General features: G+C 44.0%; 1 protein-coding gene across 2 annotated transcripts; it reads left to right on the top strand.

Moving 5' to 3' along the window:
* Positions 1-10,347: 10,347 nt before the first annotated feature.
* Positions 10,348-23,982, top strand: LOC123448949 (pentatricopeptide repeat-containing protein At5g02830, chloroplastic). Of its 2 annotated transcripts, none has more exons than XM_045126002.1 (12): positions 10,348-11,089; positions 12,081-12,168; positions 12,376-12,580; positions 13,099-13,206; positions 14,421-14,585; positions 14,667-15,224; positions 21,145-21,210; positions 21,316-21,396; positions 21,735-21,832; positions 22,757-22,967; positions 23,219-23,279; positions 23,382-23,982. In XM_045126002.1, the coding sequence occupies exons 1-12, from the start codon at positions 10,495-10,497 to the stop codon at positions 23,660-23,662; spliced, it is 2,517 nt and encodes an 838-aa protein (XP_044981937.1). In that variant the 5' UTR covers positions 10,348-10,494; the 3' UTR covers positions 23,663-23,982. The 2 variants fall into 2 exon arrangements, with proteins under 2 accessions (XP_044981937.1, XP_044981938.1); XM_045126003.1 differs by having other exon boundaries at positions 10,350-11,089; positions 23,385-23,982.
* Positions 23,983-24,486: the final 504 nt, after the last annotated feature.

Raw genomic sequence — 24,486 nt, forward strand, 5'->3', positions numbered from 1 at the left:
AATATAGGGTATTATATACCAAAAAATCAGAAAAATATTCTTTACCTGAATAACATTTTTCCAAAGCAAAAATAAAAACTTAAATTTTTTTTTTCAGAAATTCCCAAATTTGCTTTATTTCTTTTTTGCAAATATTTTTGCAAATAATCCTTGGATTTTCTTGGCTCCAACATTTCAGAAATTTTCCCGCACTTTGGAGGGTCATTTTCCTCCGCTCTCTCTCTCTTGCATGCAAGAGAGTATTTTCTCCGGGCTTTTTCTCGTGTGAGGAAAAATGGAAATGCAAATCAAAAAGATGAAAGAAATCACGTGCTAAATTTATTTCAATCAACATGCATAGATGCTTAGCTACAATGTAAAACATTCCCAATTAGGAAAATTGGGATGTTACAGATATTTGAACCACTTCTCCTCGGGGAGATCAACATGAGGAGCAAAAGATTCACAGAAAGAAGCTACTATCTAAGAGTCAAGTCCATATTTAGTGCTAAAGTCACGAAAGTCATGGGTGTCTATAAAGGATTTAACACAAACAAACTTAAGGCTTATAACTGACTCATTGCCTTCATCGAGTTCCCAATCTTCAGAGTTGCATTTAATTCTTTCCAATAAGTCCCATTTGAATTCAATATCTTTCTTCATAAAGGAACCAACACAAGAAGTATCGAGCATGGATTGATCATTACGAGAGAGCCGAGCATAAAAGTTCTAAATAATAATTTCTCTTGGGAGCTCATGATTGGGGCATGAATATAACATTGACTTAAGCCTCCCCCAAGCTTGAGAGATTCTTTCTCCTTCACGAGGCCAAAAATTATAAATATAATTCCGATCACGATGAACCAGATGCATAGGATAAAATTTCTGATGAAATTCCAATTTCAACCGGTTGTAGTTCCATGATCCAATATCATCACATAGCCTATACCACGTCAATACATTCTCCTTCAAAGATAAAGGAAAGACCTTCTTCTTGACATCATCCTCGGACAGACCTGCAAGCTTAAATAATCCACAAACTTCATCCACATAGATTAGCATAATAAATATTTTCAGTAGGTGTAGTAGGTTGAGGAGCATCTCTTTGTGCTTCCGGTCATGGTGAAGATACCCCAAACAAGCCCATCAAAGGATTTTTTTTCCATAATTACAAATGACAGTAAATTTCAGCATAATATATAAACTTTTCCTTACCAAGTTCCACTCACCAAAGGCGCTTCACTCCCCGGCAACGGCACCAGAAAAGAGTCTTGATGACCCACAAGTATAGGGGATCTATTGTAGTCCTTTCGATAAGCAAGAGTGTCGAACCCAATGAGGAGCAGAAGGAAATGACAAGCGGTTTTCAGTAAGGTATTCTCTGCAAGCACTGAAATTATCGGTAACAGATAGTTTTGTGATAAGGTAATTCGTAACGGGTAGCAAGTAACAAATGTAACAAAGGTGCAGCAAGGTGGCCCAATCCTTTTTGTAGCATAGGACAAGCCTGGATGAACTCTTATATAAAGCAAAGCGCTCTCGAGGACACATGGGAATTTTTGTCAAGCTAGTTTTCATCATGCTCATATGATTCACGTTCGTTACTTTGATAATTTGATATGTGGGTGGACTGGTTCTTGGGTGCTACCCTTACTTGGACAAACCTCCCACTTATGATTAACCCCTCTCGGAAGCATCCGCAACTATGAAAGAAGAATTAAGATAAATCTAACTATAGCATGAAACATATGTATCCAAATCAACCCCTTATGAAGCAACGCATAAACTAGGGTTTAAGCTTCTTTCACTCTCGCAACCCATCATCTACTTATTACTTCCCAATGCATTCCCCTAGGCCCAAATAATGGTGAAGTGTCATGTAGTCGACGTTCACATAACACCACTAGGGGAGAGACAACATACATCTCATCAAAATATCGAACAAATACCAAATTCACATGATTACTTATAACAAGATTTATCCTATGTCCTCAGGAACAAACGTAATTACTCACAAAGCATATGCATGTTCATAATCAAAGGAGTATTAATGATCATTAAGGATCTGAACATATGATCTTCCAGCAAGTAAACCAACTAGCATCAACTACAAGGAGTAATCAACACTACTAGCTACCCACAGGTACCAATCTAAGGTTTTGAGACAAAGATCGGACACAAGAGATGAAGTGGAGTTTGGAGAGGAGATGGTGCTGATGAAGATGTTGATGGAGATTGACCCCCTCTCGATGAGAGGATCAATGGTGATGACGATGGCTTTGATTTCCCCCTTCGGGAGGAAAGTTTCCCCGGTACAACAGCTCCGCTGGAGCCCTAAATTGGTTCTGCCCAAGTTCCGCCTCGAGACGGCGGCGCTTCGCCTCGAAAGTTCTGATATGTTTTTTCCAGGTCAAAACCCTTCATATAGTAGAACCGGCATCGGAGGCCTGCCATGGGGCCCACAAGCATGCAGGGCACGCCCAGGGGGTAGGGCGCGCCCCTGGCTTGTGGCCACGTGGTGGGTCCCCTGACGTATATCTTTCGCCAAATATTTTTTATATATTCCAAAATAATTCTCCATGAGTTTTCAGGACTTTTGGAGTTGTGCAGAATAGGTCTCTCACATTTGCTCCTTTTTCGGTCCAGAATTCCACATGTCGGCATTCTCCCTTTTCATGTAAACCTTGTAAAATAAGAGAGAAAAGACATAAGTATTGTACCATAATGTGTATTAACATTCCATAATGCAATAATTATCGATATAAAAGCATGATGCAAAATGGACGTATCATTCACTGTCGCGTTCCGCCACTCGACCCGCCGTCCGTGCTCACCGATGCCGCTGTTGTGTGCGCCGTTGCTACTTGCTGCTCCATGGTCGCCGCTGCTCACCACTCCTACTTGCCTTGCCTGTGTCGCGCCCCTGGTGTCGTGGCTCTGCGTTTCCACTCCATTCACCGTCACTACCGATCTTGCTCCCATCGTTGTGGTACAGTTTCTGCTCGACCGAGCACACCGCGGTGCTCCTTGCAACACATGGGAGCTGCCCAGCCATTCGCTGTCTCACGCGCGAGATCCTAGCATTGTTTTGGCGAGCTCCTGAATGGGCCTCCGCCTCACCTCCCCGCCGTTGCCGCTCCACACCACCTTAGCAACTGCGACCACCGCCGTTCGACGCGGCTGTATGCCAGCGTTCGAACGCGCGCATCGAGCGGTTTGGTCGCCGGCGCGTGGCGGCCATTTGAATCGACTCGTGGGCCGCCAACAGGTGGACCTTGTCGGATTAGCCACTAATCCCCACCCTAATGCCCCGCTGGCATGTAGGGCTAGATGGTTAGTTAAATAGTTAGATTAAAAATAAAGAGAGCCTGGCCCCACTACTAATTAGGGTATTTAAACTAATTCGACCATATTAGTTAGCTCTCTCTCTCACTAACACGAGGGTCCCTCTCGTCAGTTTGACGAGTCGAGTCAAACTCGCTGTTGATTGTCGACCTCATGCTGACATCATGCTGATGCAATAATTGTATTTTGTAGAATTAAAACAAATATGTTCATTTTAGAATATTAATAAAACTTAGAAAAATAATATAAAATAATTTATAACTCGGAGAAAATATTTTATACATGAAAGTTGCTCAGAAAAATCCAACGAATCCTAATACGATGTGCGTTCATGTGTGACATGCCTCTAGCATGATGAACATGGAAATTTAGCGCTAGGATCATCTGTTCGATAATAGCCAAAGACCCGAGAAATATCGTTAGATATTTTCCTGTTCCATCAGTAACGTGTAGTACTACGTTATCTCATCCATAGCACTTCATATTGCCATGTCATGCATCGTTATGCATTTGTTTGCTTTTATTTATTGTTTCTCCCCCCCTCTTATCTCCGGTAGACCCTGAGATGAAGCTGTTGTCGTGTACGACTACGTCCGTGACGATGAGCCTTTTGCAGTAGAGCAACAAGGCAAGCAACTCCCCTTGATCATCCCTATATCACCCATTCTTTCTCCCTCTTTCTTGCATTAGATTTTGCTACTGTTGTAGATAGCTCCTATTCTGATGCATAGCCTATTTTTGTTAGACTGCTTTTGTACCCTACTGCATATTAAATGCTTAGTATAGGTTGATTATTGATCCCGAGTGACCCCACTTAGCCCAGTTGCCCCTACTTCATCATCGAAGACTCGACGACTTGAAGACTCGGAGACTCGATCAATCAATCAACAAGCCTTGACCCGTCACATCACCTCACAGTCTCACACCCCTCAGTTGTACGACCCTGCAGAGCTACCATCGAGTACCGAGGGTGATACCTTGTAATGTGCTCCCTCCGTCCCAAAACTCTTGTCTTAGATTTGTCTAGATATGAATGTATCTAGTCACGTTTTAGTATTTAGATACATTCATTTCTAGACAAACCTAAGACAAGAATTTTGGGATGGAGGGAGTACTCCTGATGTTAACTCTGTAGCGTGGTTCACCGGAGGTGGATTACGTAGGGTGATTCCTCCTTCACCACTTTCGATAATGACTGTCGTACACCCCCTCAAGCATGAATCATCGAGGGTGATTTCTCCCTGGTCACCTTGATGGTTACATCGATTGGAATCCATCGAGGGTGATACCTCGGATTCTTTTGATGTTAAAGACAAACGGTTACTTTAACTTTATGACTTGACATGATGAGATGTGTGATGCAGGTGGATTCCCGCATGATTGTGATGAGGCATGGCCGGGCATTCTTGGCCCTTGCCACACGTCCTCCAGACGGGGCAATGGGACCACATATCATGGGTCATTGATCGTTGCCGCAGTTCATGCGGGTGAATACGTGCGTAACTGCAATGAGGCGTGACCGTGCATTCTCCCTTGCCACAAGTCCTCGAGACGGGGCGAAGGGACCACTTATCGTGGATCATTGATCGTCAGCATAGTTTATCAAAGCTTTAATGGGTTTGGATATGTGATCTGAGAAGGCCTTTGGCCTGTTTCTCACTAACCACCACACGGGAATAAGTATGGGCACTCTGCATCGTACATTCGCCTGAAAGCTCTCCAGATGTCAAAATTGAGCGGCACACGCCCGGGGGGGGGGGTCCGTGTAAGCATTGATCTTGTATTAAGAGGTGTCAGGACTGACATCGACCGTCCACGTAATGCGCAATATTGTGAAGGGAGATGGGCACATGACCCGTTTGCGATTAGGATGTAGACCGACGTGTGACCTCTATGTTGAGCCTAGGTAGGACTACGACGTGTTGATCAGTCGAGGCCGGCCATGACCCAGGAAAGTGTGTTCGGGCGAAGTTAATCGAGCGTGTTGGGTAAGTTCGTGCACCCCTGCAGGGAAGTATATCTATTCGAATAGCCGTGTCCATAGATCTGATGTCAGTCTTGCGAGTACTTTGGATTAGTACTCACCGTTGCTTTTCTCCCCTTTTTCCTCTTGATATGATTGCCGCGACCGAATGATTGGGCCCAGGAGCCAGTTGATCCTGCTGATGACTACTACAACCCCGACGGAGCCTACCACTACGTAGAGACCTCTGAAGACCACGAGTAGTTAGGAGGTTCCCACGCAGGAGGCCTTGCCTTTTCGATCCGATGTTATGTTTGTGCTAGCCTTATTAAGCCAAAACTTGTTTACTTATGTCTATACTGAGATATTTGTTTGCTTCCGCTGACTAGTTTGTATCCGAGACCTTGAGGCTCCTGGCTTGTAATATGAAGCTTGTATGACTTTAATTTGTGTCTAAATTGTGTTGTGATATCTTTCCGTGAGTCTCTAATCTTGGTCGTACGTATTTTCGTGTATGTTTAGCGTACGATCAAAATAGGGACATCACATGAAGATCGTCGACGTCAAGCCTAACCTGGTCGGTGTTAGGTGTAGTCGTTAACTCCTAATTATATGCATGTATGCAACCAAACACTAGGTGAAAATTGCTTCATGGTGACAAGACCCCATATGCACCAAGCAAACTATTTGACAATGTCTTTTTTGCCTCATTTTTTTAGCCAGGCCCTCATCGGTTTGGCTCATTTTCCTCCTCTCAGTCTGTAACAGCCCGGAACCGACACTCTAGAAGATTCCCTTTTTATTCCGTTGTTGCCGTGTGAATTATTTGGTTGTCGCATTCATCACCGCGTCATGCGCATCATCCGTATCGCATCGACACTCCGTTGTCGTCATTTTTTCAAAACTTGCATCCATTGTTTGTTGCCAGTTCTCTCCATTTTATCGTTGACCGTTTCGAGACCAACCACACACGCACGCGCCCATGCATCACTTAAAATGTTGTTTTTAGAAGTGTGTATAAAACATTCTGAGATTGGGTTGAAAGTTGGCATGCGGTATTATTATCGTGCAGGTAGACCGCCTGCCAAGTTTTGTCGCAATCGGAGGTCGTTTGATACCCGAACCGTTAAATGCATAACGACACTATAGCCAGTTTATTCGTCAGATGTTTTCGGTGTTAAAAACCCTGTCACAGGCTGCCAACCTTCCTCTCTTCTCAGCCCAACCCCTCCCACACAAACCACTAGCCCGCCTAACCCTACGCCATGATCGGAGCAGTCTCATCGAGATCTGAGGGTCTGAGGCTCCAAAAACGGACAAAAACTGCTAAACCTAGCCTCATGAGTGTTGGTCCACCTATCTAGCAGTCGGGGTGCCACCTCGGGGCAACTCGAGGCATTTTCTGGCTATCGTCCACTTCACATAGATGGATGCCGCTCGTAGATAGAGAGCGCACGGCTCTAGATGCGGATGCGGCTCACCAGGTGGCCTTGCTGGATTTGTTTTACCTTTCCCGAAAGTCTTGTGTGAGGGATTCCGAGGATACTTTGGGATAACTCGAGTTTGAGGTTTTCCATCAAGAATCCGAGGAGATCGTAGGTTTTCCGTGGTCGAGGTTTTCGACGCAGCTTGTGGTATTTTGTGATGGACTAGTTGGAGCACCCCTGCAGGGTTAAATCTTTCGGAAAGCCATGCCCGCGGTTATGTGGCAACTTGGAAACTTTGTCTAACACCCGGTCATAGCAGACTTGAAGTAAACTTAATTAAAACTTGCCAACTGTGAGCGTAGCCGTGACTGTCTCTTCTCGTGAGCTCTATATCCGAGAGAGGACACAATGGGGTTATGTCTGACGTAAGTAGGTGTTCAGGATCACTTCGAGGTCATTATTAGTTCATGTACTTTATGCGTAGATCACCCCCTTCTTATTCTTGTACGCGTAAGTTAGCCACTCAAATAAATGCTTAGAGCTTGCTCCAGCCTCACCACTTAACCATACCTCACTCATTAAGCTTTGTTAGTCTTGATACCTTTGGAAATGAGATTGTTGAGTCCGTGTGGCTCACAGATTACTACAACAACAGTTGCAGGTACAGGTAAAGCTATACTTTGATGTGAGCGCGATGATTGTTCTATTTGGAGTTTCTTCTTCTTCATCGATCTAGGATGGGTTCCAGGCCGGCAGCCCGGGATAGCAAGGATGGACGTTGTTTTGTCATTTGATTTCGTCCGTAGTCGGACCCTTCTCTTCTACATGGTGTTTGAATGTATTGTTGTATTGAGATGTTCATGTTGTAGCTTGTGGCGAGTGTAAGCCAATTCCATATACTGATCTCTTCTGTACATGTATTTATAACAATACCCATTCTTGCGAAACGACAAGATGCGCTTCTATCCCTGACGAGGCCCTCGTGTCAAAATAAAGATAGGATCGCATCTTGAGCGTTACACGGCCAGGCCCTGCAAAGAGAACCTAAATACACCCTTGGTGATCCACGTTAAAGTTGCCATACGAAACTTTCCCTAGGCTGGTACCCCCCTAATTTTTTTTACTTTGCATATAAAATTTGTGTGACGTCAGGCTTCATAAAGTTTAATCATATTTATAAGAAAAAAGCAACATCTACAATACTAAAATTGTATAGTTTGAAAATTAAATTCATAACACAACTACTAATGTTATTGATTTTGTATTGTGAATGTTGGTATTTTTCAAAAGTTGGTCGAAATTTACCATGTTTTTACTTCACGCAAATCTTATATGCCGAGTGAAAAGGATCGTGAGGTAGTAGATTTGCTGCATTCGGTATGAGAGTTGTGTTCGGACTTCGGAGGCCGGATCCGCGTTGTAGTTGCGGTTGAAACTTTCCCTAGTATGGTAGATTTCCTGCATTTAGTGTTGTGTTCAGAGGTCGGCATGTAGTGCAGACGGGGGACGACACCTACCAGAATAGATCATACATGCCCTAAAAGTAGTTAAAACTACTAATAGATCATACAAGTGTACTAGTAACCTAAATATCCCGCTAATTATCGAATTCAACACCACCAAGAAGACAAGGACAAATGGGCTGACCATACTTCTCACCGTTCATAGGACAAGCAAGCTTGCACCAACCTCTAGGTGTGCTTCCTATCGTCGGAGGTAGAGGCACCAGCGACGACCGCAACAGTTTGTGGGATGACTATAAATCTGGCCGGGAAGGCTAATGCGCCGCAAAACTGGCGGTCCCTAACTAGGTATCCACTTCAAAGAACCTGTCAATGCTGCCGCCATCCACGATGAGCACTTTGCCGCCAAACAATTCGCCACCGTCGTCATGGCCGCCGCCGTCATGGCCGCCGCCGCCCCGTGGAAGAGAGTGGGTGAGCTTGGGATAATGAGAGATGGAGGGGTGGAGGAGAGCTAGTCGGCCACTTTGACCTTATCCGACAGCGTGCGGGTCTAACGGCGACCAGGTGAGTGCCGTTTGGCGTTAGGCCCACGTGTCCCTGACATGTGGGCCACATGTGTCATAATCTGGTTTAAAATTAGCAAAATGGCCACTACCCTAAAGTGATAGTTTTTGCCACTCAGGCTGTGTTTGGTTGAGTTACAGATTCTGAAAAAGTTGATGTGGAAAAGCTGCTGTGTAAAAGCTGGAAGCTGGAAAGTTGGGGTACCCCAACTTTGAAATTTACACTAGAAAGAAGCTACAGATTTTCAAAAGCTGCTTTGAACATTTACCCCTTTGGTTAGCTTTTAGCTTTTCAAAACAGAAGTTGGTAACAAAAGCTGAACCAAACACAGCCTCAATTAGCTTGATATGGTACATTTTTGTTGATGGTAAAAATGTGGTGGTTCTATCGGACCGAAATCCTCAATGTGGTAATTTTCTGTTAAATACGCCGAAGACCCGTAACACTAAATTGAAGAGTGATTTGATGATCCACGTTAAAGTTGTCATATGAAACTTTTCCTAGTTTGGTACTCCCTCCCAACTTTTTAACTTTGCTTATAAAATTTATTTGAAGTTAAGCTTCGTAAAGTTTGATCATATTTATAAAAAAATAGTAACATCAACAATACTAAAATTGTATAATATAAAGTTTTAATTCCTGACACATCTAATAATGATACTTCCTCCTTTTTTATAAGACGTTTCAAACAACACACATTGAACTGTTTTGATTGTTGTCCGAAATGGCTCCATCGTCTTATAAAAGTGAACAGCAGAGTATTGATTTTGTATTATAAATATTGATATTTTTCTATAAAGTTGATCAAATTTATGATGTTTCTTTCAAGCAAATCTTATACGCAAAGTGAAAAGGACGTGAGGTAGTAGATTTGTTGTATTTAAAGCAACTTCAACGCGCCGATCCAAACGGACGGCGATTTTATGTGTTCTTTTGTCCATTTGGATTGGCCAGGCGGACATGAACGTCCGCTTTCGCGTTTGGGTCAACGCATGCGTCCAACACTGGCCCGATCCATTTTGACGACGCGAAAAAAAACATGCATATTTAAAATAAAAACAACATTAATTAAACATAAAACTGACCACGAAGGCCGGCAAGAGTCCACGTGTCCATATTTGCATTTAAAAAATTTAAAAACAAACTAAACTATGAGGCGGCGCGATGCCCTAGGCGGCGTCGTCGTCGTCCTCGGGGACCGTGAGGTCAATGAGTGTCGGCGTAGGGCTGGCACAGGGGACGGCTCCGCCACACGGTCGGCTTGAAAAATGACGACCGTCGTCGCTGACGCGTGGGCCCGAAGTCATAAATTAAGTTGACTAGGTAGATCACGGGTAGTTGAACGATCGTCAGGTGGGACGCGACGGACACCAAAATAACGCGCGTGGCGTCCATGCCGACGCATTTAAGCGCAAATTTGTACCGTAAATGCGTCGGTGCGTTGGGTCTTTTCTTTTGTTTGTACCGATCCAAACGGACGAGGAGGACGGACGAAATAGATCAGCATATTGGAGTTGTGTTCGGAGGCCAGATCCGCGTTGAAGTTGCCCTACAAAACTTTCTCTAGACTGATAGATTTCCTGCATTCAGAGTTGTGTTCAGAGGCCGGCGTGCATTGCAGTCGGGGGACGGCACCTATCCGAACGAAAATATCCGCGCCATCCATGAAAGCCCCACCGTCCAAGTCGCACTGCTCTGGCTTGGCTCTTCTACCTCCAATCCCCCAGCTCCTCAGCCTTTGCCAGTCAACATGGGGATGGCCATGACCTCCTCCCCACAGCCACCACCTCCCCCGCGCCGCCGCCGCAGCCGCTTGCAGTCGGCAACCACCATCTCCGCCCCCAGTGCCAATCCCAACCCCAATCCCAAGGCCAAGGTCATCCCCCTCCTCTCCGACGTCGGCCGTCTGCAGTCCGCGACTCCCACCCCCACACCAAATGGCAATCCTAACTCCAACCCCAAGGGCAAGGTCCTCCCGCTGCTCTCCGACGTCGGCAGCAACCCCTCCGCCATCGACTACTATTCCCGCGTCGCCTCCAACCTCGCCGGCGCCGGCCGCCTCGGCGACTTCCTCATCGCCGCAGAGGGCCTCCGCGCGGCCTCCGGCGATGCCGGATTCGCGGCCCGCATCAACTGGCGCCTCCTTTCGCGCGGCGTCGTCGCCGCGCTCCGCGAGCACGGCCTGCCCCACGTGCTCGAGTTTCTCCGCGACGCCGACCGCATCGGCGTCCACGCCGCCGTCATGCTCGACGCTGATGCGTCCGACGCCATCGCAGCCGCCTGCCGGAAGCTGCTGGACGACCGCATCATGGCGGAGTTTGTGGAGGCCATCGAGGCCCTAGCTTGTAAGTAATGTCGCCTCGAACCTCCTTATCCTGTGTGTTTCATCAAGCTTGGTGGTACACCAATCGGGATTTGGTGCTCTCCAATCATCACTCCTTTACCCTGCTTTTAAAGTTGGTTTGTGCAGATGCTGTAACTTCACAGTTACTGTTAGGTTTTGCTGTTAGATGCTTTAGTGCTCTTAGTTCCTAGAGTAAAAAGTAACGTGCACAGACTGTACCTACTAGTAGAGTTCAGATGTTACATCAGCACGCTGCACTTATTACCATTTGATATGGTAGTCAGTAGCTGTTTTGTTTCGGAAGTACCATTTCTATTTGCCAAATAGGAGTTCTTAAATCATGGGGTTGTTGCTATTTTTCGTTCATGATGTTATTCCTGTAGACGGTGGTGTTATTTCTACACGGCATCCTGCTGGATTCTTATAGTGATATCTGTCATATGAATGATTATACTACTTGTTAACATACAAGACATTGTGGTGTCATTCTAACATTAGCACTGTATCATGTTTCTTGATCAGTTTCATATAATATACATTTGCCCATCGCTTCAAGTAGTACAATTTATTCGTTTTATTTAGCAGTCACACATCCAATGTTCAGTGTGCAGGAGGATACTTTTTTATGTATATGTAGAATTATCCTTGTATTTTAATTTGGCCCTATTTTAGTTACTTCCTGAACTTTTAAGGAACTTGGTAGGAACATATTCTCTGCCATGCTCGAGTGCAAACATGATATGACTTAAGGCCTGTTGGTTGTGTGTTTTGTAGTCACATGTTACATGTAAGTACGATTTAGCTATGAATTACAGTTGGAGTGGCACTCACTGTTCTGCTGATTACTCCACCCAGGGCATAACATTATTCACGTGCAGTTTTTTTATCCATGGATTTCTGCTATTCATGCTTTGGATGGTGATATACTTATGATGCCCATGTTAGTTTGAAGTTACTGCTGTTAATGTTTTTCTTTGTTCTTTTTCTTTTAGCATGTGGATTCTTTGTTAAAGGCATCGTGGATCCAATGGATGTACTGAAAATATTCGTTAGGAAGCGAGATCCAGATATGGCGATCAGGTGATCATACTTGCTACATTTCTCGTCATTTAGTCTTACTTTTGCCAATGGCACTTTCTTGTGGCAGATTTTTGTATATATAAAAATCAATTATCGATTTGGAAACTATGCTTTCCAATGATTAGGAATTTCACTTTGTGACATATTAGATTTTCCTACGCTTTTGGTTATTTTCATACCTGCTCATGCATTGCCTTTGACATGTAGGTATGCACGTATCTTTCCGCACTCCCAACTTCTACTCTGCAATACTATGGAAGCATTTGGGAAAAGAAAGGAATTGAAATATGCCCTAAAGGTCTTTGGAGCACTCAAGGACCAGTTGGGAGGTATCAATATGTTTGCGTGCCGAAGTATCATTGATATATGTAGTCATTGTGGTTCTTCTGTACAGGCTCGGATCATATTTGAGGTATGGTACTAGTGATCGCAGTTCAAATTTATACTTTCATATAGGTAAAAGTGGAGAAGCTATATGATGATCTAGGTGAACACATTCCAGAGTACCATAAATCACAGGTGCTGTTAGCTCCATAATGATTCATCAATTGGGAAACTCCTAGACATAAATCAATAAAAAGTTAAAAACATCTTTAGAAATGTACTATTTCTGGTAAAAGAAACCGTACTATTTAGGATGGTAAACAAGAAATTTTAGTACACCGGTAAATTTCTGAACAAGCTCCTCTTCCTTAATCCTTTCAGTTGCGTCCAAACCTCAGATGTTCTCCAGAAGAGAGATCTATGCATATTCCTTGAGCTGGGCCATAAGAACCAACAAAAGCGGAAATTATATGAAGGAAAAAACTTCTGCAATTAACAATATGCATCTAATGAAATACTACTACCTTGTGCTCACCTTTTGTAAGCAAATGCTGTACTTTTGGTAGTCAGGCTCAACCTTCACTCATATGTATGTCTCTTACACAGGGGCTGCTTGCTGAGAAGATTACTCCAAATACCCATGTCTTCAACAGCCTTATGAATGCGAATGCCCACAGCATGAGCTACAATTTTTCGGTCTACAAGCATATGCAAGTAATGCATCTTCTACCCTATTGTTGCTGTTCATAGGTAGGCTATTTAGCTTCAAGCGATTGATTCCACTGCATGATAATAAATCTTTCCTGCAACTCCACTTTTCCTAGTGAAGCTTCTAGATGCTATCATATCCCCATTTCTTTGGCTACTATTTATTTGTCCTTGCAGCTTGCTGAGGTTGTTTTGCATTTATTCACTAGAATAAGCGTGTATGTTGTGCGTCTAGTCGCACCTTTCATTTTTGGAATGATTTCATGCTTGCCACTACAAAGGTTTGGAATTTGGCACCGAGATCTAGCTAATTGCCATCATAGTCATCCCATTGGAAAGAACGGAAATGAGTTTTTATGTGCACTGTTGGCTCCAGTTTCCATAAATTCCCAGACCACCCTTCTTCTTCCTTTCATCCTTATTATGTTGTCTTCTTTCCCTTCAAATAAGAACCTTTTTTTTTTTGCGAGAACCCTTCAAATTAGAACTGGATGAGCTGTTTGCTTTCATCGGCTTCGCTTCAGTGCTTGTAACTGAGATTGCAGCAGTCCACCACCTCTTGCTCAGCTGTGACCATGGCCCCTGGGATAGCTTGATCCTGTGTCTGCAGGGAGGTTTTGGTGACATTGTGACTGATATGGAGCGTGACCACTTGGATATATACTGAGCTTGCGCTGGAGTCCCAGCCAGTGTCTCTGCACAGAGCCTGAGATGGGGCTGGGGTGCAAGGGGCTACCATGAGTAGGCATGGTGGAACCAAGCTCAGCCTGCCTTGCCTTGAGCCATGATAGCATGGGAGCAGCTCTGATTAGCGTTCGTAAATGCACCTGCATGGTCTGTGTCTCCGCACATACTACAGCTAGGGTCTTGCAGTCGCCGGTATCTCCAAGGCCCACCCAAGGTCATCATATTTGTGCTGCCCACCCAATCTTAACTTGGGCGCACCACCTACTTGATGAAATGCCTGAATGCTATTCTTCTTTATTTTTTCAATGGGTTAAATGGTCATTTTTATGGGCCAACTCTGTTGACTCTTGTTGGAGTAGCAACTGGCAAATATATCCCATTTCCCATCTTTGTAGTGGCAAATATACATTCAGCTCAAATCTAGAGTCAAACATGCAAATCAGAAACCCTAGCAGAAAGTGTGCAGTCCTTGTGGATTAACTTACGCAACTCATATGCAGCAACCTAATGCTCCACATTATTCCATTTTGCAGAAACTTGGTGTCCGTCCTGATTTGGCGTCATATAACATACTTCTGAAGACATGTTGCAATGCTAGAGAGTTCAATACGGCACAAGAAATTTATGAGGAAATGAAGAAAAAAGAAAACGATGGGATTTTAAAGTTAGATGTTTTTACATACAGTACAATGATGAAGGTATGAGGCTTTTGTTGTTATTGTCTTAGTCCATATGTTTTTCCTTTTTATGCCCCCATAATTCTTCCCTTCGAATTTCAGGTGTTTGCAGAGGCAAAAATGTGGAAGATGGCTTCCAACATTAAAGATGACATGCGGGCAGTTGGTGCTCGTCTTAACCTAGTCACATGGTCATCATTAATCAATGCTTATGCAAATTCTGGTTTGATTGATGGTGCCATAGAGATCCTTGAAGAAATGATAAGGGATGGCTGTCAACCTACTGCCCCATGCTTCAATATTATCCTTACTGCTTTGGTCAAGTCATGCCAATATGATAGAGCTTTCCGCTTGTTCAATAGCTGGATGGAATTTGGAATCAAGGTATCTCTGTCGCTTGAACAGAAAGGATCTCTTCCAGACAACTTCACATTCTGTGAAGAGCATCCGAGCACCAATGGCGGCACTATCTTGGTGGTTCCATTTAGGCCAACAGTTACAACTTATAACATTTTGATGATGGCATGTGGTACTAATGATGAACGTGCAAAGTCTGTAATGAATGAAATGAAGAGAAATGGCCTTTGCCCTGACCGTATTAGCTGGTCCATTCTCATGGATATTTATGGAACATCTCAAAATAGAAATGGAGCTATTCAGGTTAGTACTAAAGCTTTAAGTTGATATGTCTTGTTGTAGCAACTGATGAATTAAGTATGGTCACTCCACACTAAATGCTGCTATGATATTTCCCTGATATCCTGTTGTAGCAACTAATGAACTAAATAGTCTCTTCATTAGTTGAAGTATTCCACTATATAGTGCTGAGTGCGTATCTTGTAGAATCAATAACTAATAGCGAATTTAAAGTAGAGTGAATTCCACTTTTTACCCTGTAGTTGTAAATTTGTGACACATATTACCCCATTTAGTGGAAATTCTACTGGAATATCAGATTTTAGAGACTTTTAAACGATATTACTGTTAGGAATATGCAACTTAATATTCCCATGAGGCCATAGGTCGATATATATACATGTACAGGTGTGGAACATATGCAGGAAACCCTTTATACAATGGGATAAGTACAAAGGGGTACATGACTATATTATACTCCCTCCGTTCCTAAATATAAGTCTTTCTAGAGATTTTACTAGTAGACTACATACGGATGTATATAGACATACTTTAGAGTGTAGATTCACTCATTTTGCTTTGTATGTAGACCCCTAGTAAAATCTCTTCAAAGACTTATATTTGGGAACGGAGAGAGTATACTCTAAGAGCAACTCTAGCAAACCCCGCATCCGTCCGGCCCGCAAAACGTGTTTGCAGTTCGCGGAAAAACGCCTTTGCGGGCCGGCGCGCACGGCCGCGGATGCAGACCCCGCATAACGGACCCGTAAAAAAGCATATTTGGAATATGCTTTTTCAGACCCCGCGCGGGCTGAAATGTCCCTCCCACCAACCGCTTTCGCTTATATGCAGGGCACCGCAGCGGCGAGGGGGAAACCCGCGAATACGCGGGTTGGGGCCGAGATTTTGCCGCGCCCCGCAAAAATATTTGCGGGCCGGGACGTGATGCGGGGTCTGATCGGGCAGGTTTTTTCGCCCCGACCTGCATTTTGGCGGTTATTTTCCGGGTCGGGGTGAGATGCGGGGTCTGCTAGAGTTGCTCTAACACCCCCCTCAAACTCATGGTGGATGAACAACATTGAGTTTGGAGAGATAAAAGCCATGTTGTGCTCTAGTCTGGGCCTTTGTCAGGAAATCCGCGAACTGTAACTCGGAAGGCACATACTGAAGAGCAATAACCTGATCCTGCACACCAGCGCGCACATAGAAAGCATCAACACCAATATGCTTGGTGAGCTCATGCTTCACAGGATCGCGCACAATGCTAATAGCACCTGTACTATCAGATAAGAGCAGAGTCGGTGTAGTGACAAAAACACCAAAATCCTGAAGTAACCACCGTAACCAAGTCACCTCTGTCGTCAAAAGAGCCATCACTCGCAACTCAGCCTCTGCACTCGAACGGAAAACTGCGATCTGTTTCTTCATCTTCCAGGCAATGAGAGAACCACCAAGAAAAACACAGTAAGCAGAAAGTGAACGGCGATCTGAAGGATCACTAGCCCACGTAGCATCCGAATAGGCCTGAAGCTGTAAAGAACTTGAGCGAGGAAAGAATAGACGGTGAGAGATCATGCCTCGAAGATATCGGAGAACACGAAGGAGGTGACTAGTGAACCAAGGTGGGAGCAGAGACAAACTGACTCAGAATATGAACCGGATAAGAGATATCCGGACGAGTGACAACTAGATAGACAAGACTGCCAACAAGATGACGATAACGTGTCGGGCCTGGCAGGGGGTCACCATCAGTATCAGGGAGGTGAACATTGAGCTCCATGGGAGTCTCAACAATGCGCTCGTCAGTAAGAGCAACACGAGCAAGAAGATCCTGGATATACTTTTCCTGGGATATAAAAAAGCCATCAGAGGTAGAAGAGACTTCGATCCCAAGAAAGTAGCGAAGATGACCAAGATCGGACATAAAAAACTGCTCACTAAGACGGGCCTTCACAAAGGCAATATACTCGGGGTCGTCACCAGTGATGATCATGTCATCAACATAGAGAAGAAGAAGAGTCCGACCACGAGGAGATAGGTGGACAAACAAGGCCGGATCATGAGCACTGGCGGAAAACCGAGCGGCAGTCACCACAGAGGCAAAACGCTCAAACCAGGCGCAGGGGGCTTGCTTAAGGCCATAGAGAGCGACGAAGACGACAGACCATGCCATCAGGAACAGAATACCCAGGTGGTGGCTGCATATACACCTCCTCATGCAGCTCGCCATCAAGAAAGGCATTCTTAACATCAAGCTGAGAGACAAACCAGTGGCGTGCAGAAGCCACGACAAGAAGGGTACGAATAGTGGTCATATGGGCCACAGGAGCAAAAGTCTCGTCGTAATCACGACCATGCTCCTGTTGAAAACCACGAGCCACAAGACGAGCTTTGTAACGCTCAAGAGAACCATCAGAGCGAGTCTTAACCTTGCAGACCCACTTACATGTGATGGGACGGACACCAGGAGGAAGAGATACAAGATCCCATGTACCGGTGCGTTCAAGAGCAGCAATCTCCTCTGCCATCGCAAACTGCCATTCAGGATGAACAACGGCCTCACGATAAGAAGTCGGCTCAAGAACCGCAACACCAGCGGCGGGAAATCCAAAGCGATCAATAGGCGGACGAGGACGAGAACGCAAGTCATAGGTAGGCTGAGACGAGGAGGACGTCACATCCACAGAGGCATCTACATGACGTGAACGACGAGTGTAATACTGAGGAAAAGATGGAGCAATACAAGAGGGACTCGCCAAGGTAGAATCAGGGGGTGAAGAGGAAGAAGGCACCGGAGAGGAAGGCGTAGAATCCGGTGACATGCTAGGTGAGGAAACTGTGCGAGATGGTGGCGACAAATCAGCAGGAGGTGAAGAAGCAGAGGTAGTGGAAATAGACAAAGGCTCAATGGGGGTGATAGGTGTGTCAGGAAAAGTGAGGAAAGAGAGATCCTCCACTGAGAAGGTCGAGGAAGATGGGCGCGGGTAGAAGGGACGAGATTCATCAAAAGTCACATCCCGAGAGATACACATCCGACGACCGATAGGATCCCAACAACGATAGCCCTTATGCTCATCGCTATAGCCTAAGAATACACACTCAACAGACTGAGCGATTAGTTTGGTGCGTTCTCGAGGGACAAGAAGAACATAGCAAACACAACCAAACAAACGAAGCATCGAATAATCGGGTGAACGATCAAAAAGATGCTCGAAAGGAACACCACCCTGTAGAGCAGAGGAAGGTTGTAGATTGATGAGATAGGTGGAGGTGGAGACGACCTCAGCCCAAAAATGAGGCGGGAGAGAGGTAGAAATCATCAATGCACGAGCCGTCTCAAGAAGGTGGCGATGCTTGCGCTCAGCCAGGCCATTCTGAGCGTGAGCACCAGGACAAGAGAACTGAGGAAGAGTCCCTTGCTCAGCAAGAACACCACGCAACATCTTAGAAATATACTCGCCAGCAGAGTCAGCATGAAACACACGAATGGGCGAAGAGAACTGAGTGTGAACCATGGCAGCAAAATGCTTATAAATAGACAACACCTCACTACGAGAAGTCATAAAATAAAGACATGTGTAGCGAGAGAAATCATCTATGAAAATAATATAGTACCGATGACCCCCTTTAGAAGCGAAGGGAGACGGACCCCATACATCAGAATGGACTAAATCAAAAGGACTGTTAGACACTGACTCACTATGTGAATATGGTAACTGAATCTGCTTGCCAAGACGACAACCATGACATTCTAAAGAGACATCTCCTGAGACAGACCCCAGAAGACCTCGACGAACTAAAGACGACAAACGAGAGCCACAAAGATGACCAAGTCGATGATGCCACAACTGGAAGGAACTGGTAGCTGAGGCGACCGAGACGGAGGAACTGGCGATAGTGGTGGCAGCGGAAGGAACGTGAAGCCAGTCTAACTCCCAAAGACCCTGGGAATCACGGCGGCGAAACCAGAGTGTGCGTGCGACGGTCCTGGACAAAACAAGAGTCAACATCAAGAATGACGCGACAACCAGAATCAGTAAGTTGGCCAGCAGAAAACAGATTCATAGTAAGGCGAGGAACATGAGCAACATCAGGAACAGAATAAGGAGTGGTAAGATTGCCTCTACTAGCAACAGAAAGAGAGTACCATCAGCAGTGAGGACATGAACATGAAAATCAAGCGATCTAAGAGAGGACAAAGTGGAAGAATGAGAAGACATATGAAAAGAAGCTCCGGAGTCCAGAACCCATGGGGATGTACCTGACTGTGTAGAAGGTGGTTGCTCAGTGCGGGAAGCATCAGTCACAGAACCAGCAGTACCCGTCAAGGAAGAACCTGAAGCAGCGAGCATACACTTAAGTCTCAGAATATCCTGCCTAGTCAAAGCGGTGGCTGAAGATGTCGAGGTAGTAGACGAAGTCCCCGAAGATGATGATCGCGCCTTACGCAGGTGTTTCCTCTTCTGGAAGCACTGAGACTCGACATGACCATCCAGGTTGCAGTAGCCGCAATGTGGACGGGAGTGGCCCGAGCCGCCAGGAGGAGTGGGCAAGAGTGGCGGAGGACTGGTGGCGGTCAACGACGGGATTCGGTGAGGCAGCAGCGGGATCGATCCGATCGGCAGGAGTCTGCGAGGCAGTAGCTGGACCGGCGGGATCCAGCGGGATCGATCTGAGCTGGAGTCTGCGATCCGATCGGGGGCCGGCTCACAAGCGAGGACGGGAAGCCGGCTGCTTCGAGCGGAACCTGCAGAAGCCTGTCTCGATCGGAACCTGCGGAAACCTGCTGCGAACGGAGCCGGCTGGATGCAGAGAGGGCCGACGGGAGAGGAGATCGAGGCCAGGTAGAACCTCCTGCGTTGAGCGGGACGGGAAGAGATCGAGGCCGGCGACTTCGATCGGGAAGGAGAGACGGATCAATCGCACGAGTTGCAGCGTGCAAAAAGTTGACCTAGCTCTAATACCATGTTACGAATATGCAACTTAGTATTCCCATGAGGCCATAGGCCGATATATATACATGTACATGTGTGGAACATATGCAGGAAACCCCTTATACAATGGGATAAGTACAAAGGGGTACATGGCTATATTATATACTCTAACAATTACCTCAGTTTTTCATTTTGCTTGTTTGTGTTAGATAGGATCGGCATGTTGCGTAAATGATTCGTAAGAAAAATGTGTAAAGAACAAAGGGTATTATTGACGATCATGTCCAGACTTTTCTTGTCCATTTGTTCCATTCCTCGTCCTCGGCCAGATATTTTTGGATCCCACGCATCAACATGAATGTCTGAAGCTTCTTAAAGGGGTATTCTAGGTGAATTTCCACTTGACGGGGTAATTAGTGTCACAAATGCACATCCAGGGGTAAAATGTGGAATTCACTCTTTAAAGTACAATCTGCAAAATTTTGAACTACTTCCCCCGTCCCAAAATAAGTGTCACCGCCACTTATTTTGGGACGGTGGGAGTATTTATTAGTACAGCCAATCAGCAGTCTTCAGTTTTTCTGCAGTTCAGATGGCAAATAGTCCCTCCTCCATCTACGATCACAGTGCATACTACTCCCTCCGTTCCTAAATATAAGTCTTTTTAGAGATTTCTCTACAGACTGCATACGGATGTATATAGACATACTTTAGAGTAAGATTCACTCGTTTTGGTCTGTATGTAGTCCGTAGTGATCTATCTCTAAAAAGACTTATATTTAGGAACAGAGGGAGTACTTTACTGTATGAATATACGACAATGTAATCATGGGAGAGTTCCTAAAATTAGTGCATATCATGGAAGAGTTTTTATGTAAAATTAGTGCATATCATGGAAGAGTTTTTATGTAATCATATATGACAATTTGCAAGTGTTATATCATGGTTTATCTGGACAAGTTGTTTCCTTGCTAAATGTGGACTAATGTTGTCTAATTTTCTGGGTACAGGCACTCAGAAGAATGCAACGTGTTGGAATAAAACTTAATGTCTCTGCATATACTGTAGCTATTAAGGTTGGCCATTAGACAATGTAGTTGACTTGGTTAACATACAGGACACTGCATCATATTTGCTGTAAGTTTATAGTACCAGTAAGCTTATGTGTCAATTTCCTCCAGGCATGTGTAGAAAGTAAAGATTTGAAGTTGGCGTTGCACTTGTTTGAAGAAATGAAAGCACACCAACTGAAGCCCAATATGGTGAGTCCAAATTGTTGACTGTTATCGAGAATAATTTTGTTCTATTTGATGACTCAATTCTGCGGATGCATGCATATTTTCTTGCACTATTCTTTCTTATATTCTGAGAGTACAGATTTTTTTTCAACACTCAGGTTATAATTGGTTGGGTTTATTTCTTTATATATTCATTAGTTGTTGATGTTTGACAGCATCATATGGCACCTGGTCTGTCTGCTCTTCACCTAACATCCATGTTATTATTAGAGGAATTAAACTTTTGATTCCTATGGTCAATTATCAAGAGTTGCATTGATGTAAGGTTGCATCAGATTCTGAGGTACAAGTTCATTTTTCAGGTGACATACAGAACTCTCCTGACAGCGCGCTCCAAATATGGATCATTAAAGGAAATCCAGAAATGCTTGGCAATCTATCAGGAGATGAGACAAGCAGGGTATGTGACTATAACTTCTGTATACTGTTTCTTTGGCATTCCTTTGCTTTTCTTCTCCAGTTCTTTTAGTTTAGAAGTTTATACTTGTATAGATGGATGCGGCTACTATGCCGGCCATGAAATGTGCCTTGAGATCCACACATGTTGTCTTACCCTCTCAATAAATGTAGGCAATCAGGCGAGAGTGTGTGCGCATCTCAAGTTACATTTCGTGCTGAGAAAATGTGCCTTGAGATCCCGCACATTGTCTTGTCCTGTCTCAATAAATGTAGGCAATCAGGTGAGACTGTGTGCTCATCTCAAGTCACATTTCATGGTTAAGATTGTTAAGCTTCATGCACTAGCCAACGCAACCAAAAGTCCAAACTGATGGAAAGGGCTAGACAATCCAGGCATGGCTCAAGAGGCCTATACATGGACACAGAGGAGGGCAGCAATTTTTGAATAAATTGCGAAAGCCAAGACTTGAACTCAAGATCTTAGACCCTGGTACCATGTTAAGCTTCATGCACTAGCGAACGCAATCAAAAGTTCAAACTGATGAAAAGGGATAGCCAATCCACATATACACTTCAACAGATATATTAGGAGCATCCACCCATACAAGGACAAAATCCAATCTCTTTCTAGAAGAAAAGGGGATTTAAAAGGTTCATTTGATATACAAGTTTCAGTATAGAGGAGTTTTCATGACAGAGATAATGTATAGTAGAAATTCCTTCAAGTTACAAAGTTATGATTTATAAATAATATCAACAGAGGAGCAATTGTGCGAGCAATTTTTTTTGTTGATAATCCTTCTATTGTTCCATGATAGGAAGCATGTCGACAAGCTGTCAGCGGATAAACTGATACTACCACAGCAAAGGGTATATCTGTATATGTTTTGTTTCTGGGTTAAATTTGTTGTTTTGCCCATGACAGGTATCAAGCATATGACTATTATCTCAAGGAATTGATAGTGGAATGGAGTGAAGGAGTTTTGTCTAGTGATGGTGGGAATCGAAATTTTTACCATTTAGATCGAAAAGATGAGAGGAACGAATCATTCAACCTTTTTCTTGAGAAAGTGGCAAGATTCTTGCAAAAAGATGTTGATCAAAATCAAACTGTCGATGTTCGTGGTCTTTCAAAGGTAATCTGAGATTCAGAGTATCTGTCTACTAATGTATCATATGCTCTTCTTTTTTCGAGAATGCAAGTGTTTCAAATCTTTGCATTAATAGAAGGGAAGTTACAACCCAGACCTTACAATCTGTTGAAACTGGAAGTGTCATCTTGCATCAAAGTGATAAATGATTCTGCATGAGTGAAGCAACCCCAGTAGCATATTTTGAGTTCCGTTGAATATATTCCAAGCCATCTACTCAACTGTATGTTTCATAGGTTGAAGCCCGCATCGTTGTTCTCTCAACTCTCCGCAAGATCAAAGAGAAGCATCTTTTAGGTAACCTTCAGCGCTATAATTTAATCTGTTTGACTAATAGTCAAGATGGTATATATTCTACTGGCAATTCAACCATCCTAATTATTTATTCTTTTTTTTGAGTAGGAAAAGCAGTCCAAGATGATTTGGTCATCATCACGGGTCATGAGAAGACATCATACACTGATGTCGAAACAACTGCTATTGACGTCGAGCATGCAATAACTGCTGTTTTAACGGATGAACTGGGTCTTGAAGTTTTTGTTGGACCAGAAAGCCGTCCTCCTGTTTCATCCAAACTCAGAGCCCCCCAACGCCCTAGGAGACCACAGGGAATGATAAAAATAACCATCAACTCACTCAATCATTGGCTGACGAGGAAAACTGCAAGGGATGTACAGTGACATTCCCTTGGGACACTTTGGTCAATTTATACCTGCAATATTATCCTGGATGGATGATGTACATACAACAATAGGGCTATTGCTTTGATGTCCCCGGGACTGGCACAAGACGATACCAGAAGGAAAGATTTGTTGGTGGCCAATGTAGTCTGATTTGGCCCAGTATATTCAGATGTATGGAAAATCACATTATTTGGGGCTGTAAATGAACCACATCAATTCTCAACCGGGTAGCATCCCAGGTTAAAATTTTGAAGTGATTAGATGATTGTTGTAATCGCCAATCTTCCACATCAAATGATAAACATTCTGACACGAAACTGATTTGTCCATCTTTTGTCATCAGATTTAAGGGCCACTTTGATTCACAGGATTCTCAAAATACAGCAGTAGGATTTATTTATTTTTGCAGGATTTGAATGTCATGCCTATTCGAACCTTGCATTATTTTGGTCCATTTGATTGAGAAACATAGGATTCTTTCTATGAGGTCTGAGTGGATGGTAACTTTTCTATGAGATGTAGTACAATGAAATCCTTTTGAAATGTTCCTATAGGATTCAATCCTATGAATCAAAACAACCAATAGGAAATAATTTCAGAAGAATCAAAAAACCAATCTAGAAATAATTTCTAAAGATTCTAATCCTCCAAAAGTCATCTCAACTAAAGAGGTCAAAGCTTTCAGGTCATCTGGCCTATGCATGAGTTTGCACAGATAAATATTGAACAGACTACATTTTGTTTAAACATGATACAGATAAACATAAGTATCCCCACAAATCAAAAAAGAAGCAAAATCTATGGCAGTAGCTCTAATCTCT

The sequence above is a fragment of the Hordeum vulgare genome, chromosome 4H (assembly GCF_904849725.1).
Source record: "Hordeum vulgare subsp. vulgare chromosome 4H, MorexV3_pseudomolecules_assembly, whole genome shotgun sequence".
Classification (NCBI taxonomy): Eukaryota; Viridiplantae; Streptophyta; class Magnoliopsida; order Poales; family Poaceae; genus Hordeum; species Hordeum vulgare.

Bases quoted from the DNA above. Each gene is read 5' to 3' on its own strand.
- LOC123448949 (XM_045126002.1), top strand. From the start codon at position 10,495: ATGGGGATGGCCATGACCTCCTCCCCACAGCCACCACCTCCCCCGCGC. The intron at 12,581-13,098 runs GTATGGTACTAG...TCTCTTACACAG, and splicing joins AGGCTCGGATCATATTTGAG to GGGCTGCTTGCTGAGAAGAT. The intron at 22,968-23,218 runs GTAATCTGAGAT...TATGTTTCATAG, and splicing joins ATGTTCGTGGTCTTTCAAAG to GTTGAAGCCCGCATCGTTGT.